This window comes from Ciona robusta, chromosome 3 (genome assembly GCF_009617815.1).
Source record: "Ciona robusta chromosome 3, ASM961781v2".
NCBI lineage: Eukaryota > Metazoa > Chordata > Ascidiacea > Phlebobranchia > Cionidae > Ciona > Ciona robusta.
This window is the reverse complement of record NC_143237.1, coordinates 8,094,578-8,114,186: the sequence shown is the minus strand read 5'-3', so window position 1 is coordinate 8,114,186 and position 19,609 is coordinate 8,094,578. Positions and strand designations below refer to the sequence as shown.

Sequence of the window (19,609 nt, the reverse complement as noted above, 5' to 3'; positions counted from 1 at the left end):
TAATCGTAACAGACATAAATGTTTGGACACACAAACGATGTTTACAGCGAACATTAAATGTTTGTGGTCGAGAAATAATGTTGCGACAGATATTTCACGTCTAACATAGAATTATGAAAGACATTTATTTATCCTCGCACTGCTTTTGGTGTTGCTGAGAATTCGCATACTCAAAAAACCTTTAGGTGTTTTTTCAAAATATATCACTGTTGCATAACTGGTCTCTTTTTTTTACATGATTTTATTTAAAAGTTACTAAAATAAAAAAAATGTGAAAATGTTAAATCTGATGATTTTAAATGCCTAATGGTCAAAGACACCAGCTCCCAGCTTTCATTAACCACAAGGCACAATTAATACACATGTTAATTTATTTAATACCAAAAGAAAGCATCACCAACACGAATTTACAAGCACAATGTTAGAGCAAAAGCACTAAATACAACTAGAAAAAGGTCAATTGAGGTTCGACACATTCAATTTGTAATTAACAAAACCTCAATGTAAGCGCATATGATTCATTTTCACAAAAATATGAGTTACTTTGAATGTTATGAGTTGGAATTAAAGGGTTTTTAAAAGTTAAACCGCAATGCATTGTAAATACATTCTTATATAATTACTATAAGCTCACCAAGCAGTTGAAATTAGACCAAAATTTAAAAAATCATAAAATTTCTGGACACGATTTAACCAGGTGTAAAAATATTGTGGCAACTGAAACATGACGCAAGATGAACAAACAAATTGATTACAGAAATTGTGTAGGACTGAAAAGATTTTTAATTAACAAATGATGGTTTAAAATGAAAATTACCATTCGGGAATCGTACCTGAAATAAATAAGCATAGATTGTGAAAGTAAATGCTAAAAATTTTGGTACGAAAGACGACAGCGTGCTAGCTTAGTTTTCTTCTAGTTCAAAACTTATAATTAGTAGCGTGCACCGTTAAGAACTTATATAAGCGATGTTACATAAAAAAAGAGTAAAATTCTAAACACTTGTCACAAATTAGATATTAGCAGATAAACAAGATTAATTAAAAGGATTAAGAACACTAAAACCGAAAAAAGTTTTGACTAAAATGATCCTAGTTTGGTACAAAGAATGTGCAGATGAAGGGACAGGCACACAGCTCTGGAAAGTTAAAATATGAGAGTTCCAGTCTTCTACTTTAGCTAAAAAGCACCAGGGCATGTTGGCTTACTGGGGTGGTGGCCATTTTTACATGATTTTACAACACGCACCCACGCTCAATTGCATTAAAAAAGGGAAAATTACAAAGTTATTACACATAAAACTATGCCGTACATGAAAACTAAACTGTACCACAACCTTTTCAATAAAGGTGTAAAAGATTGGGGTCTACCACCGTTTTACTACAGAATACAACAGCCTTCAAAAAACATTAAAATTTATCTAATCGCAGTTTCGCGGACTTTGTAAAAGCTTTGATATTTACACGTGTCAACATCCTGGCGCTTGCCAATCACTTGCTGCAGTTCATTAGGTCTGGAAAAAAATACGATTTTAACCAAAAATGTGAGTTGTTTTCAGGTTTTATAATTTTAATTACTAGAGTGGTTAATCTACACTTCCTACAGTCAAAAAAATACATTTTTTAAACATCATGAAATGTGTATATAGTTCAACAAAGGACTCAGTAGGAGCTTGTATATTAACCTCATATTATATATATATATATGTGAAGAACAGGTATGTCAACACATTTTTACATTTTGGGTGTTGATTTGTGCTTACCATCGGGTTTATTTGAAATTCAAGCAGCGTTCAAAACTTTTTCTGCTTCTGCTACCGTCCTGTGTGACCAAAACAAATTAAACAAATGTATTTTTTAATTTAAAAAAGTTAATATTTTCGAATTTTAAAGAAAAAAAAAAACAGATCTAAAATATATTTTTCCAAGTCTTAGTTTGATAGAGTTACTAAAAAATTGTGAAAATTTTTGAATTTTTAATGCAGGCTATGATAGAGTTAAATAAATGGTTTCTGCGTGCAACTGTCTTTTGTCTGTATCAAAATTTTAGTTTTTCCTTCCATTTTTAGAAGCATAACAACATTTCTGCATGCAAACAGTCGTGTAGTATGAGAAACCGGTTTAGACCAGAATAAACCGGTTCAAATGAACAAGTAAATCGTGCAGAAGGCAGTAGGTGGATAATTTGTTAGTAGTTTTAGGTCAGTCATGCAAATCAAAAGGTCTTAATACAAGATTAGGAAACAAATTAGGAAACACACTTCAAGGCATTTAAATGACTATTATCTGTACGAAATGAAACGGAAAATTAAACTTAATAAATATGAAAATATCTACAGTGCAGTGTAAAGAGAAAAACTAATACAACAACAAAAGACTAACAGAATAAAAATAAATAAACTTGCTAAATAATGGATTATAGACATGAACATTAAAAGACTGCATAACTTAGTAAAGAAATAGCTACAGTACCCAGTATTAGCTATAATATTTCTTATAATATTTGTAAATTGTACCCTAATATGGACCTAATTATTAATTTAAAAAACTCTTCCAGTAAATTAAAGTTTTATCCAAATTTACCAAATTTACGATAAAAACCATCTGGAAGAAATTGAAACATCGCTATATAAAAATAAATTTACTGGAACAGATATTTAAATATACATTAGGCCTGACCCTGATAAAAATAACTTATGTTCCTACGTTAAATTATCGCTTGTTCTTTAATTAATGCTTTTTCAAATACGTCAGTGCAGTGGATTGCACTTAACAAGTGATTCTCACCCGAGAAGATCCTGTACGTTGATCTCGTCCGTTTCATCAACGTCTCCCATCTCCTCGCTCACTTCTGCAAGCGTTCTCTCCGCCTCTTCCAAGACACCTTGGGTCACCAGGTCAAAGGTCAAGCAAAGGTCATGTTAGTGCAGAGCGAGAAAAGGTCATGCGAGGCACGATTAAAGCAGATGATACGTAGGTTAGCCAAGCTTGGTCAATGCTACTCAGCCACACAAATATCAACCAAAATGTTAACAATTACCGTATAGCGCATGCTGTGTGTTGTATAGTTGTGTTGTGTATTATGAGTGCTGTGTGTTTTGCATTGATTTTAAATTCGTAAAATTATACTAAACATGAAAAAACAGCCGAAAAATTAATTTCCTTTCCATAATTATATTTAACATGCTTTTTCTATCCATTTTAAAGATATATAAACACCATGCAGTTCGCAAATTTTCGAACCAAAACCTTCGTTAAGACACCAGTTATCTGGTTTATATTCGAAACAGCCAATTAACTTAAAAAGTTGCTACCATAACCGTTACAGGCAGTGACGCAGCCAGTGGGGGAGTTTCAAGGGTTGCAACTCATCTTCAAAAAAAAATTTAAAAAATGTTTTTTTTAAATCTTTTTTCTGGGTGCGCCACTGATTACAAGCATTTAAATTTATCCTCCTGCGATTTTTATCTAAAACTCACTTTCGTGTCTTTCAACATGACGAGTGTCATCTTCCTCCTCATCATCGTACTCATCACTGTCTCCGAGAAGGGGAGTCTTTGGGGAAGATGGTTTGGTTGCCACGACGGCAGCTCCCTCCCGCTTCCGAGGAGGAGTCTTCATCTTCTCAAGACTCTGTAAATGACAGTTGGGATAAAAGATGAAGAAGATCGGATAAAAGTGGAAAATTTCTTGTGCGAATTGCAATCTTAAGTGCAATCAATGACACTGACAATTTGAGGATTTTTGTGTGTTGTGTTATGATTTTGTAATATTTTAGATGAATGTGATATGTAGCAATACAGCCTACTTGATCAGAAACAATTATTTTAGCTCTGCAGTATATAAACATGTAAATATCTTACTCAACAAACAGTATTTTCTAACAGTTTAAATTCAAAGGTATTTTAATAAATTTGAATTCAAGTCCAAACTTAGTAACAGAAACAAAAACAAACACTCTGTTTCCAAGTTTAAATTTTCCTTGAATACAAATCAACAACAATCTTGTTTAAATTCCAATCAATTAAACGCAAAACACAATAAATCCGGAAGAAATAATCCAAGGTGCTTAACCATGGAGAGGATACTTCAGTTGCAGATAAGGGTCGCCATGGTAAAGTGGTTAGCCCGACGCCGTCCAACCAATAGCTTAAGAGTTCAAGGCTCAATGTTGCTACCATTGTTGGCGTGTTTTTAATTCAAAAAGACACTCAACTGCGATTGCTCAAACACTGGGTTGTCACTTATGGGTTGTGTGAATTGTCAGTCATAAAAAAGTATACAAAAAAAATCCCGAAAATACACCAAGTTACACATGGTAACTCGTAAGATGGCACAAAGTTTGTGAAACATACGACCCGTGTTATGACGATTTCGGTTGGCCTGTCTTGTGAGGATAACTATTAAACACTTATTCAGTCAACAATTAATGTAAATCAAAAGTCATACACATGGTAACTTGTAAACAAGCACAAAGTTTATAAAAACAGAATATTCGTGCTATAACGACTGTCGTTGCCATAGGAAAATATATAAATAACATTTATTAAAAACTTAAAACACACGAACCGCGTTGGTTATTTCCTCCACGACAACTTCAACCTTTGTTTCATTGACCTCTTGCTCCGTCGAGTGGTTGGCCATGTTGTTGCGAATGACACGACACATTGGCTCTATGCTGCCAACAGTGGATAGAGAAAATCGCTCGTACTCGGAAGGTGAGATAAGGTAAATACCTGGTGGTTATAGGGGTTGGTAATTGGTATAATGTATGCTGAGATGTATTAGAACACAAACATTATTGTATTGTAATATTGAACTGCTGTAATTGTAGAGTTAAACAAGTTTGAGTGTCTGTTATATTAAAAGTAGTACATTTATTGGTCTTTAACCTGAAACATAAATGAAACCTAAACAACTCTGGAGGAAGTGTGTGCTGGGTTGTTATAGAAACATTATTGCATTGTAATATCAAACTGTTGTACTTGATGAGTTACACCAAATCTGCACGAAGTGTCTGTCTAATACCCTTTTTGCATGGTCACTTTTATGCGCATAAGTAGTCGCATATTTACTCGCAACTCAATGTTGATACGTGCATAAACCAATGCCCATGCAAAAAAACGCGGTTAGCGAGTTATCATATGACGATTTAATGCGGAACCGCTATTTGCGTTAACTTTTTATCATGCAAAAAGGGTATCAAAGTAGTACAGTTATTCTATGTAACCTGGAACACATGAAAATGACACCAAAACAACTCTTGGAATTTATTACAGTCATAAGGAAATGGAATGTAGTATTTGTATCTAAACTGTTAAAAATCAATCTTTATATTCGCCCACTCACCCTGGCCGCTTCCAGTAAGCAAACACGAAGCTATTCCATTAGGATCATCCCTTGATATGCACGAGTATGTTTCCTGTGGTCGTAACATTGGTAGTTGGCCAAGGATGTGCATTTCACCTGGGTGGGTTAAACCATTAGCTCAGTGTGTGTGTGTAGGTGTTTTTATGTTTTTTAAAATTGGGCTATTTTTATTCTACTTAATGTGGGTGAGGTCCTTGTTGGGGACTTTGGATTTTGGGCTGTTTAAGCAGAATCACTTGTTGCGAAATTTTAAATACTGAGTCTATTAGAAGTTGAAATCAATTCTGAGTGGTAAAAGTTTATCTTTTATAATATTTTTATGGCTTATTTGGTATAGTAAAAAATAGCATTTTGTTTGCTATCTAGCAAGACTTCATCAGGAAATGCTATATCATTTTATATAATAAATTATTATATAAAATTGTAATGAAAATTTAAAACAAAAACAGAAATAATAACTTTTGGAAATAAATTCTACAATTAATAGAGATAATTTAACACCAACCTATATTAGTGAGTGATACGAGTGCATATTCATGATAATCTGGATTTTTTGATGAAACAAACTTAGCGTATGAGATTTTCCTCATCAGGGATCCATCCACGGCTGTGAGCTTGAACTTCCTTTTCGCCGAGATCTTGGGAAGAGTGAAGACCTTGACTTGCTCCTCGGAGCTGGATGTTGGAGGAAGAAGATGTGTTTTTAAATTAAGGAAAAATCAAGTTGAACAAATTCAAAATTCAGACAATTGTTGTTTGTAGTACAGCAGTGCCAATTAAAACAACTGGTTGAATTTTTGTCTGTTTTGTTTTCCTAGCACAAGAGCCTTACTGTATTTAATTGCCAAAAAACGAAAGTTTAATTTTTTTTTGTTGGAAAAACTTGACCAAAAGGAGGCATTGGGCTTTTTATCTTTAAAATCTTAACAAACAAAAAAACACAAAATAAAAGTATGACTAAAATTTGATTATTGGCAAAAACTAGTGTCTAAAAAAAGTTTTTTTTTATATATCTTAAAGTAGTAAATAGAATTTTTTAAAAAATATATTGACTATCAAAGTTCACTGACCAGATAACTAGGGAATGGTGTTGCGATGCAGGCGGTGAAGATCTGGCCACAGCATTACCATTATTGGGTTTGGCATCATGTTTGGCATCACTGGTGGGTACTGGGATACCCAGGTTATCGAGCACTGTAATATCAACCACTGGTGCTCGGTGCATGAGTTGTATATGTTTGCCTGGGTGGGTAGTATGGTTATTATTGTGTGTGTTTGTTTTTTTGTTTTGTTTTTTTTTTTGAATTTTTCTGTAAATTCTGCTACCAGGCATAATGTAAATAGTCTTTACGAGCTCATCTGGTATAAAACGCAGTGTATTTCTGACATAGTGGTAAACAAATTTAAAACTTAATTTTACAATAAACAGACATTCTTTTGAAGTGTTTAAATAGAAACATCTTATCATATATAGTAGGGTGGGGGGAAGATAGGAAACTTTTTTATTCTATTTTGTTGTCTCATTTGGTAGTAAACAAAGAACACTCAGGGAAATATAAAAAGTATCCTCTAAAAAACTCCCATATACCGTTGTAAAATGTTTAAAACACGATCAGAATTTTTAGATTATGTGCTAAAGGTGTCCAGAACTTTAAAAATATGTTTCATAGTTAAATTACCAACGACTGAAGTCACTTCATGGTCTTGTCTATGACTGTAGTCAGGTACATGTAACGCAAACACGTATACAGCACCAGAGTTTGTTCCTGCCCAGAATGTTGGTGTGGCACTGATACCTGTTGTTGGTTGAAAGTGAATTGGACTTTGCTTGTGGTAAAGCTACTCATTAACATATGGAGCATATTAGCTTAGAGATATATTGTTTATTATGGAGAGATTTTCCTTTATTCCAAAGCAAGAACACTTTTTAAAGGTGGAATATTGGAGTTATTTTTGCCATACCGGCAAAAAATTTCCTGTTACTAGCGCAATATATGTGTGAAAACTAAGTATTGAAAAAAAGTTTTTTAGGGTTTTTTAAAACAGTCCAAAACGAAAAATAAGACACTCGCAACAGTAATTTAAAAATGCTATTTCAGTATCTTTTAAAACAAAACATTTATTACCAAAGTTAAAATAAACACAAAAAAATGCCCCAAAAACATACAAGTTAATACCACCTATACAACTACTAAACTATAAATAAAAGGTAATATAAAAAATTGCACAAAAAAATAAAAAGCAAGAGATGTATTACTAACTGTAAAGTTTAAAAACAGAAAATTTACCCCTAAAATACACACAATTTAATACAAACTAACTACCATACAAGTCATTGCAACCAAATAAAATTTCCCCTTAACATAATGCATCACAAATGTACTCACTGTCACGAACGAACGTTGTGGCAAAGTAAGTACATCTAACCATCCCCGTCATCCCGTCATCTGATGATCTTGCTTCCACTCTTCGTTGCCCCGTTGTCGCTGGCGACCAACCACTAGCTGATGCTGTTTCCTCCTCGTCAACAAGAGCTTTGTTCGCTTCTTGAAGTTTCTGATTTATACAATAGATTAAGAATAGAAAAGTTATTATTTAAAAACATTTTTTTATGCCTCAAAAGTCACTTTACAATTTTGGAGACTTCTAAAATTAAAACCAGATAACATCTGTGACATTCACAGCAAAAGAGGATTATTTTATCAAATACATAATGATACAATGTTATGTTGAGTATCTCATTCTCCTTTTAAAATTCAATGACAATCCCCCACACACATGGTGTCCCATAAGACACCTCTACACCTATATCCATATATATCAAGACAAACCCCTCCCACCTGTGACATATTATCCCTCTTGTATCTCCTGCGTGATCCTCGTCTCCTCCTCGATCCCCCGCCTCCGATGCTCCCTCGGATTCTCCTCATTGATTGTCTCAGGGACATCTTGAAGGATTTGATCCTAGAAAAGTTTCCTTCCATGGCAGACTGATCTCCTGCCTCCAACGTGCATCGACACAAAACTGTCTTGTTCTGATCACAAGATAAGAGACAAAAAACTGTTTTAATTTTTTTAGATTAATTTTAGAAAATGCTAGAAAAAACAGAAAAATTAGGGATTAAAAAAACAAGCAAAACTTTATTGATTTCACAAAAAAAACATTTCTTTTTGTTCTGCAAGCAACAACAGAATTTAATAAAACATAAAAATTTATAACTTTATATAAAACAACACAAAACTGTTACATTTTGACCAAATCTAATAACTGAAACTAAAAACAAATCTAAATATCATATACCCCCCGCTGTCCAAAATTAAGCAATTAATAAATGTATATCTATACACAGAACAATAATTATATAACATTAAAATACCTGCAAATAATCAAAGAGAGCAAAGCCATGACCTGTTCCTATGCCAACCAGACCCCAGTTAGCGTTTATATTGATGGAGGTTAAACTGGCAGGTGGTTGACATTGTATTATGTTGTTTACTTGGTAACCTGGAAAGTAATGAATATTAGCTTTTACTGTTATATCATTTGGCAGTCAGAATTATTGTTACAATTACGTATAGACTTTTAGGCTTGAATACCCAGCTGTGGTGAAATTGTATACATTTTATTAATTTTTTTTATATTATTTATAAATAAGCTTGTATTTGTAAAAGCTACTTAAAGTAAATGTGCAATAAACCTTTGATTATTTTAGCTTTTCACAAAAATTTACTCGACAGAAATTTTATGCCCACATGTTGTTAAAGTCTTTTAATAGGTTCTACTACTAAAAGATTCACATACAAACATTCGACATAATTTTGAGCAAATAACCTGAAAGTAACCAATTACCAAACTACCACACTTTTGGATGGTGTTCTTAAACTAATGTAGAATAATTGCATGATAATCTTACTAACTTAAATTTTCTATTACTTTGCACAAATTGTTTTTTACATGACTGTTTAAATCCAAGTTACACCAAAACCCCAGCACTCTACAAAGCCTTTAATCTCACTCAAGATCATAAATATAAGATAAGCGACATACATACCCGGCTTCATTAATATATGATCATCCTTTGTGTCCAGCTTATCATGGCCCTTCCATGTAAAATCCATCCTACCCTCCAACAAATCAATCACGCTGCTTGTGATGAAACTTTCAATGCTCTCGGAGGAAAGGATGAAGACAACCACCTGGGGGAAAGAGAGTAAAAAAAATGAATGTTTAATTAAAAAAAAAATTATTTTTTTTTGCTGCGTAGGTAATAAGTAACATGTGATTAAAAATTTTTTTTTTCTGAACTATAATAAAAAAATATAAAGAGGGGGGATACCGCAGTAGGCATGTCATGGTACATGTGATTTAGGCTGGTGCTGGCATATTAAAAAAATATCGTAAAAAATTCTTAAAAAAGTTTCTTTCTTTTTTCGTTAATAAAACTTATTCTTTATTAAGTGTCAGTTGAATAGGAATCTCTAGATATGACGCATCTGAAGGTTGCATACAATACATACATTATTAAACACTAGGTTGCAAGTCCATTAAGTATTCTTTTAACATTTAATGATTCAGACCTTTTGTCATAATTCTTGTGTCACTCATTTCAGTGAAAATAAAACCAAACCCAGTTAATATAAAGCCAAAAAAAACTTTTACATAATACAGTCAGCCCAAAACACTTCTGAAAATTGTGTATTAAAAACACAATGTTGGCAAATATTTACATTTCCACATACAGGATCTTTTATAGGGGTACCTGTTAATGTGCACTAGTAATAAGGAGGGGGACGTGTTAAAATATTGATCAGTTTAGTATCTTACCTGGCCAGCGGTTCCACCAGCCACCAATGTACCAGTGTTAGGGCACATGGCTACTTTACGAATAGCTAACCTTGGATCATCACTGTACGGATCAAATTCGCCAACCTAGTGAAAACATTTTTAAATACTTTTTTGTTTGTGTACAACTATAAACAAATTTAACAGAATAACAAATTAAATTCTTTCATTTTCACACATCTTTTAGTAAGGACCTATTAAGTTTGATTTATACCAAACTAAATCAAATGGGACCATGAATTTAAAAGTACAAGTTTAAACATACATATAAACATATGAAAAATGATCTCACACCTTTCTAAATGGAGGAAACTGCTCTTCAAATGCATCTCCATCATTTGCTCCATCTGAATCAGTCACAAACACAGTAGAGGTTTGAATTTTGATCAGAGGAAACATGGAAGTGCTTGATATATCCCATAGCTGTTGAAGCAGCCAAGTTTAGTGCAAATATTTAACATGTAATCATCATGTGAGTGAATGTGCTTGGATCGATTAATGTAATTTGAATTTTAGGTGAAAATATCACACGCTTATATTTATATATTATAGTACTGTTTTTATGTTATATAAAAAAAGTTATAGAAGAATATTTTCTAAAAACTAATGTTAAAAAATGTGTTGTGATTTAAACAGTTAAAGTTTAAAATGTGCAAAACAGGTTTTATATTATTAGATCAAGCCATTAAAAGCTGGCAATAAACTACAAAGAATGAACTTCAGCCATAACATGGCAATAAAAGTTGTTTGATGTGTTTCTGTGTGACATAACGACTTAAACACTAAATAGAGGGGTGTGTTAATAATTGACAACCTTTACACTTCCATCTTCGTGGCCAGTCATCAATAAGTTGTGAGAAAGAACACGCTTCGCTGACAGATTTTTCCCGCCCACTATTGGCCATGCCTGGATAATAACATACAGTTCCCATTACACAGATGGTGTATATATTTAGTTTGGCTATTGCTTATAAGAAAAGCATAAAATAATTCTGTTTTAGCAATATAACTAATTTGGCTATTGGTTATAGGAAAAGCATGGAAGAATTCTGTTTTGCAATAATTTTGAAAAAGAATAAAATAATGTTTTTTATTTCAAATATGATTTAAATGTATTGGCGTAATTCTAAGTTAAAAAATTCTAGTTTATGATTTTATCAATCTATTTCCATCTACAGTTTAACATATACTTAGCGGCCGCAGGTGTCTGTAATAGAAAGTACTTGAAATATTGGACCACAAACATACTTAAGCACCACTTAGCTCAACAAAATTTAAAGCCATAACAGAGTGTTACTATGCCACGTCCACTTAATACTGCTACCACATAACATAGTGAATAACCATATTGCTTAAGAGTTAACACAAAAATACAACAGGCCAACTACATTAGGCACCAAACTTTTTAAAATACAGGGGAGGCAAGGATACTTTCATATGAAACAATACTGACTTATTGGTTGTGCTATTTACTGGTTAAACCTGCCATCCCAGGTTTTTTTGTCAACTATAATAACTTACCTAAAATTAAAAATACACATCAGTATTAGATTTAAATTAAAGATTTTATGTTAAGCGATTCACATAGTGAAACAAAACCTAAATTGGCAGGGTAGACACTTAAAGGGACTACCCTGAAGTTATTTGCACTTCTTTAAGCTGTGAAAATTGGCATCAAATGTGTTTTAAAAGAATGCATGTCTAAGTCTAACTATCCCTGCCTCCCCCACATTCTAAAAAGGCCTACAACACGGTAAATCGTGTAGTGAGTTAGTAATATAGGATGTTTAGGCATAATCAACAAACCTGGGGTGGCAGATACACAGAAATTTGCTGCACTGCGCCAATTAGTAAACATTAGGACACAATAAGTTAGATTTGTTTCATAAGATTAAGAATGCGCATCTAACTATCTCTACTTCCCCTGCATTCCAAAAAGTTTGGTGCCTATGCAGTGAACAAGTTATTTATCACATGCTGACTCACTGAAGTCGATTTATTCGTCTTTCCTTCATTCGCTACATCGCAGATCTTCTCCCAGATCTTCTCATCCACCTCCTCCACATAGCAGGAGCAAGTGATGGCTGATGCGTGAGGAGAGGCGAGATAGGGAGGTGTGAGGGTCGGCCATCCTTCTTGAGTAAGATCAATCGCGATCAACTCTTCTTCAGCGAGGACAATGAGGAACTCTGGCTCTTCCCACTCTAAAAAAAGGGAGTGGAAATTAGGAGGTTTTATTATTGGTCTAACTAAAATTTTGTGGAATTTTATTTTTATTTTAGTATGAAAGAGATCTTTTGGAAACTTTAATATTGGTGTCAAAGAGAAGTTTTGGAATTTTGTAATTAACCTAAAAGAGATTTTCTAGATTTTTAATATTAGTGTGAAAGAGATCTTAGGAAATTTTATTATCAGTCTGAAAGAGAAGTTCTGAAATTTTATTATTATTCCAAAAGAGAGACATCATCAGGATATGTCATTAAGTGTCTTATTCAAGAACACATACAGCCACAGTAATAGCAACATCAAGCCTCAAACCCATACCCTCTGAGCTACAAACAGGCGAGCTAACCACTATGCCCTTTTAATATTTAAAAATATGACAAAAAATAGACAACACTTTATAATTACAAGTATATACATTGTAAAGGTATAACATAAAAGTAAACAGTTCTACAACTTTAGTTTTATAACATGGATCATATTTTGTGTAATTAAGAGGATGCTCACATAAGAAACATGTAATACAACTTTACAATATTATGTTAATGGGCTACCAAGCTTAAGCACACAATGACAAGTAAACCAATAAGGATATATAGTTTATAACAGGGGTTGGTCAATTACATGTAAGGCCAGCATTTGCTTACTATTACTTTAAAATAATTGAAATATTTTATTATATTGCATTTAATATATATTACTGTGGGGTAAGATGGCTACCATTAGCACAAAATATCTCATGTTTCCAAATCAGTTTTTTTTAAAGAAATTATACAAACTTTTTTTAAGTCCGGGAATATGGTTTTATAATTCAGTAAATATTCTTTGTTTTCTTACTACCAAACAAGATGAAAAAACACCTGATCTCAACCTACTATACTATATCAGTACATTACCAGTAGACTAACACTTAACCCAAGCAAAACACACTCACAGTGACACAACAGCTTCTAACAGGAGATATATAGTTTAAATTACAACAGTGGCGGGGAAATTATATTTGATTCGTGTCTTTGCCATCATAAAGCTGTAGCATCAAAACTAATAGCCTTACAATATTGCAACTGCATTCAACAAACTTAAAAAACTAAGCAAATTATCTAACAATTAATTAGAAAAATCCAGTTCATAAAACATGTAACAGAGACAAACTTAAATTTATTGGTGGGCAAAGTTGAAGGTGTAATGAGAACAAATACATGCCTTTTACATTATGATTGATCTAGCTTAGTATAATCAGAAATGATCTCCTTAACTGAACAACTAGTCGTTGTAATTTTTTGTCCAATATATATATATATATAATATATAAAAACCATCAACCCACTCACCAGCATTGACTTGATTCTTAGAAATGACGAAGAAGTCAATAACGCGAGATGTGAAGTCAAAAGTGACATGTTTGGATCCATTCATTACAGTAACACAATGTCTGTCACCATAATTTGCACGTGGCATGCCCCCACTGAATACTGTGTATGGATCGCTAGCGGAGAAAATAACATTGAAATAATTGTGTGAAATCAAATAATATGTAATTTATGAATGTAATCATTATAGTTTAATATAATATAGCAAAACAACTAGTTTTTTTTATTATATAGTGTTTTTTTATTATACAATTTATAAATTTAATTATTATATATAATTTAATATAATATGTAAAAAACAAATTTATACTTGTTTTATGTTGTTTTAATAAAAAGTATTGCAAAACCTTTAGGGCTAATTTAAGACTGTTGCAATTTAAATTTAATTTTTATTAAGATAAATATATATATATAAAATATTTTATTAAGATAGATATAAAAACAACTAATTAAATACTTCATATAAAAAAGCAAAACATTATTAAATTTAAAATGTACAGCCCGAAACGTTTTAACTAAATAATGAAATGTGATACGGTTACATTCTTTTATTTAAACTCTGATTAATTGTTGCTTCAAAAATTCTTCTGTTAAGATAAATATAAATTAAATGTATATACTTACTTTCTAGATGACTTCCATAAGATTTTTGTTATGGCCTTGCATGGGAAAGGACCTATAGATGGACAAGATATATATAAAGGTTTTGCAGCAAAATATTTTCATTCAGTATCATAAAAAATGAGGTATTTGCCTATTTGGGATATGCTCATTATAAGTAGTAGTTTGAAAGCTATTGATTAAATAATAAAGAAAATACTATAAAGTTGACACTCAGAGTGTATTTTAATGTTCCAATTTATCTTTAAACAAGGGTAAGTGCTTAAGCAGGCCCTAGCATTTATAATGAGGCTATATATAAGGATATTGATTTGAAAATCAATAGAAATGCAATCGGTGCTATTAAAGAGTAATATATAACAATATTATTCTTATATTTTCCACAAAACATGCAGCAGATTTTTAATTGGAGACTTTTGCTTTGAAAATAATACTTTAACAGATATGACATGACGCTAATACAATTAAATACCGTATGGTGTGTAGGATGTATGTTGCGATGAAGATTCTAACCTCCACGTACATAAATAACCATCATTGTGGGCAGATATAAACTCCTGGCAGTTGGAGTGCCATGACAGGGATTCAAGTGCCTGTTGAAAATGTATGCAATATTATATTATGTAACTCAACCTATAACTTTTTTTGTGGTTACCACTTTTTTTTGTTTGATATAATACAATAGTGTGGGGGAAGACAGAACACCTTTAACACATCATATCCGAATATGCTGATTGTGTTTTAAACAATTAACAAAGGTTTATAGGAGTTATGTGGATACGGTTTTATAACTCTTTTAATGTTCTTTGTGTACCACCAAACAAGACAAGGAAAGAAAATGAAAAGGTGTCCCATCTTCCCCCACCTTACTATATATATTATCACCATTTAACAGTACCAATAAATGAGAAAATTAAAACATAATAAAAATAGAATCATCACAATTTATACTGGTCATACAAAAATTATTTAACACTGGCAAAATAGACTTATATATTTTTTTACCCATAATAATAAATCCTTTGAACTGAGTTACTCTATAACAGGATGTTATAATATGGATGTGAAAACCTCAACAGCTTAAGCATGTAATTTAGAATGTCATGCTAACAATTAACATTAAATATTCACAAATCTTGGCTAACTAGTAATAACAGCATTTTCCATCTACTCTACTACACACAAAGTGAAAACAAATCTAATACATTGATAAGAAATACTAACACAGTGTATTTTTTTACCACAGTAGCTCACCTTATCATTCAAATAATATTTATCCACGCTCTGTGTTGAGTCATTCCACAGAACAACTAAACCACGACTGTATCCGATCAGAATAAGAGATGGGTTGTTTGGATGTTCTTGTATTGCTTCGACAGGGCCAAGTGCTTTGCCTGTTTTATAGTGGTCAGGAATACTGCAGAAAAAAGGGATGTTTTTGTTCAAGTGTGTGTGTGTGCATGGGTAAATTTTTTTAGGATGTATAATCTTTAGTTAGCAGTTAGCAAGTGGTATAACGGGCCAAATATAGTCTACATCCCAATTTCCAGGAATAGAACTTTAGATTAAATAGCATAAAGATGATTTCATGACTATTTAAAACTTTCAATACAAATACACTCTAGTGCTCTACTAAACCCGACAAACAAGAACTTCAAATTTATTCACATATAGAAGAGTGGGGAAAGACAGGACACTTTAGCACATCATTTTTTTCTGATTATCATTAAATGGGTGTCTGAAAAACAAAAGTTAAAAAAAGTTTTGTTTGTCAAAGTGTCCATCTTCCATTCTTCCCCCACCCTACTATATGTTATTGTAATTACAATGTAGAGTAGCTACACCCTACACCCTACAGCTACACACCTTTGCATAACTTGGTCCTGGTGGATGGTCCCTCCCTCTCTAGGGTTAAAATCAGGTAGAGTTAATGAATAAATTCCACCTCCCTCAGTTCCCACCCACATCACATCGTTGCTTGAGCGAATGGACACTACAGTGATTTGGTTCATGCTGGGAAAAAAGGTTTAATTCTTAGTTGTACCCCAAATGGGATTTAATGTAGGAATTAGTTCTGATTTAAAGATTGTAAAATATTTGTCTCTGTTAATCAATTAACAGATCTATTTCACTACTAAGGTAAAAGCGGTAATAAAGAAAATATATTAAAAGTATGCCAAACTAACACAAACATATGTGATTTTTTCATTTTAAAACATTTCAATTTTTTATATAAAGGTTGGTTCATATTAGAATACCTTGGCCTTCCAGCAAGTTCTGATGCACCTACTTCTGTTAGAACTTGTGATCCCAGAGGATCATCTTTGATGTTGGTTAACTCCCACATTCGCATTGTGTTGTCATCCAGGATGCTTACTATGCGGCCCTGTATTGAGATTTCAGGATATATGTTCATAAATCATACTTCATATGTTTTTATGGGAAAGAATTCTTTATTGTGTTATGCTCTTCTCTAGATTTGTCATATGTAGATGACTTATCTATAGATAAGGCTGCTAAATGAGCCATAACAAAAATGTCACCACAAAATTTGTTTAGCAGAAACACTGTGTGGATTCATTGTTTTATACAATGTTCGTCAAGCACTTTGCACATGAAGTAAAAAGTATAAACCGGGTGAAAATTAAAGCACTCAGAAATGTCAAAATAAACAATTTAAATTCATAACCAGTTAGGTATTATACTTAAAATCCGACTAATGCTTATATTTCTAATAAAAATTCGAAATTACTTAATCTTTGATCACATACATATTCTGTAAATTATTAATTACCATTATATGAAATACACCAGCCTAATTATAGAAGCAGATTTCCGTATGAATAATACATTAACTTCTAGCATGTGCAACAATGCATGTAATATCTGATATGACGATACAATAGTAAAATTGTTACACCGACTCTAGATATGCCTTTGTGCTTATTTAAATTAAATTCTAATAATAGTAAAAATGGTATTTTGCCAGCCTAGCTTGTAAATCAGTCACATAAGTACTGGGATATATTAATTTTAGGACAATGTAGTATAATAAAACAAACATGAATATTTTTATATCAATATGTGATACTATATTCAACAAATATGAACATTACAACATAGGATGGGTTATGATTCCACTACCATTTCATGTAAGATAATCAGATATGGACAGACACACAGAGATAAGCTACCAAGCACTAGCTTAAAATGTGGGGATTATAACATAAACCCTGTGTAGTAAAAGTGGTGCTAGCTCTTTATAGCAACTAACAATGCAAATATAGAAAACTATCCATGTAGGAATTTAAGTAATATTTCAAATTAACATTACTTTTCAACCCAAAAACACAGGTTTGGTTGCTGAAACTAATTGATCAAACAAAATTTCATATTTTTTATTAAACTATGTAACAGTTTAAAACTGTATCTGTAGTTTACAAGAATAAGTTGGTAAACAAAATTTTTTTTAATAATACAGCAAAAGACCATTAATTCAAATTTTCCACAAAATAAAACACAGCCAACTTCTAAATCCATGACTTTTACACTTACAGATATTTTTAGACATAACAACACAAAACCACAACAACGGGAAATCACATACTCTGTAGAGTGTACATGCTATCATGGTACTGGGGGGACGGAAGATGGGACACCTTCAGCACATAGTGTTTGAACCAATTAACAAGGGTCTATCGTCTATGGAAGTTGTGAGGATACGGTTTAAAATTCTTTGAATGTTCTTTGTTCACTAACAAATGGGACGATAAAATAGAATGAAAATGTGGGCCCTCTTCCCCCACCCTACTATTATTAATGATAATTAAATACGTTTGAACAGTCTCGGAACCAACCTGGCCATGCAGGAAATGAAGTTGTAAAACTTGGTTCACTTCAGGATGAACTCCTGTAAATTCCACACCTGGAGCTCCAAATCTAAATTTAATATCAACATTATAATTTGTTAATAACAACACTAGTTCCGTTCTCAAAAATATCAACATTCTAATAACAACACAAGTTCAGTTCATTACTGTGCATATTTACACAACTTAAGTTTTTGTACTGTGGGAATGTTATTTTTCTTTGAACAAATTTATTTTTACTTGAAGAAATGTTCAAGTATACATATATATATTACGTAATTGCGTTCTTATAATAGATCCGTTTTTTTCGTTTTTATAATCGCAGAAATTGTTCTTTGAGGAGCAATGGCTGTTGTATGTTCATTATGTTTTTGTAAATTAGCCATTATGGAACAAGTTTTAGAAATATTTAAATATAGACGACGAGCAAATGTTTTTAAAGGAAGACGATACTACAGTATGAAAGTCAATCTATTTACATTTTGACAGCTCCTGTTTTAGTTCCAATTGCCATGAGTTTAAGAATTGGGTCGTAATCAAATGCTGAAGGATGATGTGGAAATCCATGTTCAACTGTCTGTAGTGGATAAATCGAAAGTAAACAGAAACATAAATAAAATAATAGATCAAAGTTGTATATACACCAATATACGCTAACAAATGGATTTTACCAAAACATTTAAAACTGCCTAATTTTTTACCCTACAGTGGTCACGTGATTGACACTAAACTTTAAAAACATAATACTTCACGTGCCTTTTTGAAATTAAATATATCTTCTTTAACTTTTTCCCTCTGTGGGTCTATATGAGCTCCCTTTTTCCATTTTTTAAACATGTTTCTTGGTGGAGTCAACCTTGTCAGGCCAAGCCAGGTTGACTATGCAACACTATAGGACCTATAGAGCTGAAAATATATTAGCAACTAACAAAAACGTAGGTAAATGTTTTGTTACAAATGTCCAAACGATGCTTATCTTATACAATGGCTAAAATGTGACAATGGTAATATAAAAATGACTATCCATATATTGCATTTTCGTTGTATGTTCTATTAGTGTTATTGTTACGGTATGTATGATTGAATTGCAAGCGTTACTTGGGGCTATTCAGATAAATTAATATACCAACAATTAAAACCTATTCCGTTTCAACTGTACTAAATTCCGCGAATCTGACGCTGATGTGGTACTCATAGAGTTGAACGATTCTTGTGTAAAGAAATATGGTAAGAATCTGACGCTACGAAAACGCAACAAACAAAAATCCAGCCAATTGTTTAATAAAGAAGATACATATATTTACGTTTTCGGA

General features: G+C 32.3%; 1 protein-coding gene across 3 annotated transcripts; it reads right to left on the bottom strand.

Moving 5' to 3' along the window:
• Window positions 1–353: 353 nt before the first annotated feature.
• Window positions 354–19,240, bottom strand: LOC149738845 (lethal(2) giant larvae protein homolog 1-like). 3 transcript variants are annotated; one of them, XM_089875453.1, is made up of 26 exons: window positions 19,049–19,239; window positions 18,776–18,869; window positions 18,285–18,366; window positions 16,686–16,813; window positions 16,294–16,440; window positions 15,682–15,844; window positions 14,900–15,020; window positions 14,431–14,482; window positions 13,768–13,922; window positions 12,200–12,417; window positions 11,028–11,120; window positions 10,508–10,636; window positions 10,196–10,300; window positions 9,423–9,567; window positions 8,748–8,875; window positions 8,211–8,405; window positions 7,758–7,926; window positions 7,050–7,166; window positions 6,441–6,612; window positions 5,876–6,045; window positions 5,350–5,466; window positions 4,570–4,736; window positions 3,480–3,633; window positions 2,788–2,884; window positions 1,764–1,822; window positions 354–1,514 (listed from the first exon to the last, which is right to left on the bottom strand). In XM_089875453.1, the coding sequence occupies exons 1-25, from the start codon at window positions 19,131–19,133 to the stop codon at window positions 1,783–1,785; spliced, it is 3,243 nt and encodes a 1,080-aa protein (XP_089731579.1). In that variant the 5' UTR covers window positions 19,134–19,239; the 3' UTR covers window positions 354–1,514; window positions 1,764–1,782. The 3 variants fall into 3 exon arrangements, 2 of the variants coding, with proteins under 2 accessions (XP_089731579.1, XP_089731580.1); XR_016384693.1 differs by lacking the exon at window positions 2,788–2,884; XM_089875454.1 differs by lacking the exon at window positions 7,050–7,166 and having other exon boundaries at window positions 19,049–19,240.
• Between the last annotated feature and the right edge of the window lie 369 nt (window positions 19,241–19,609).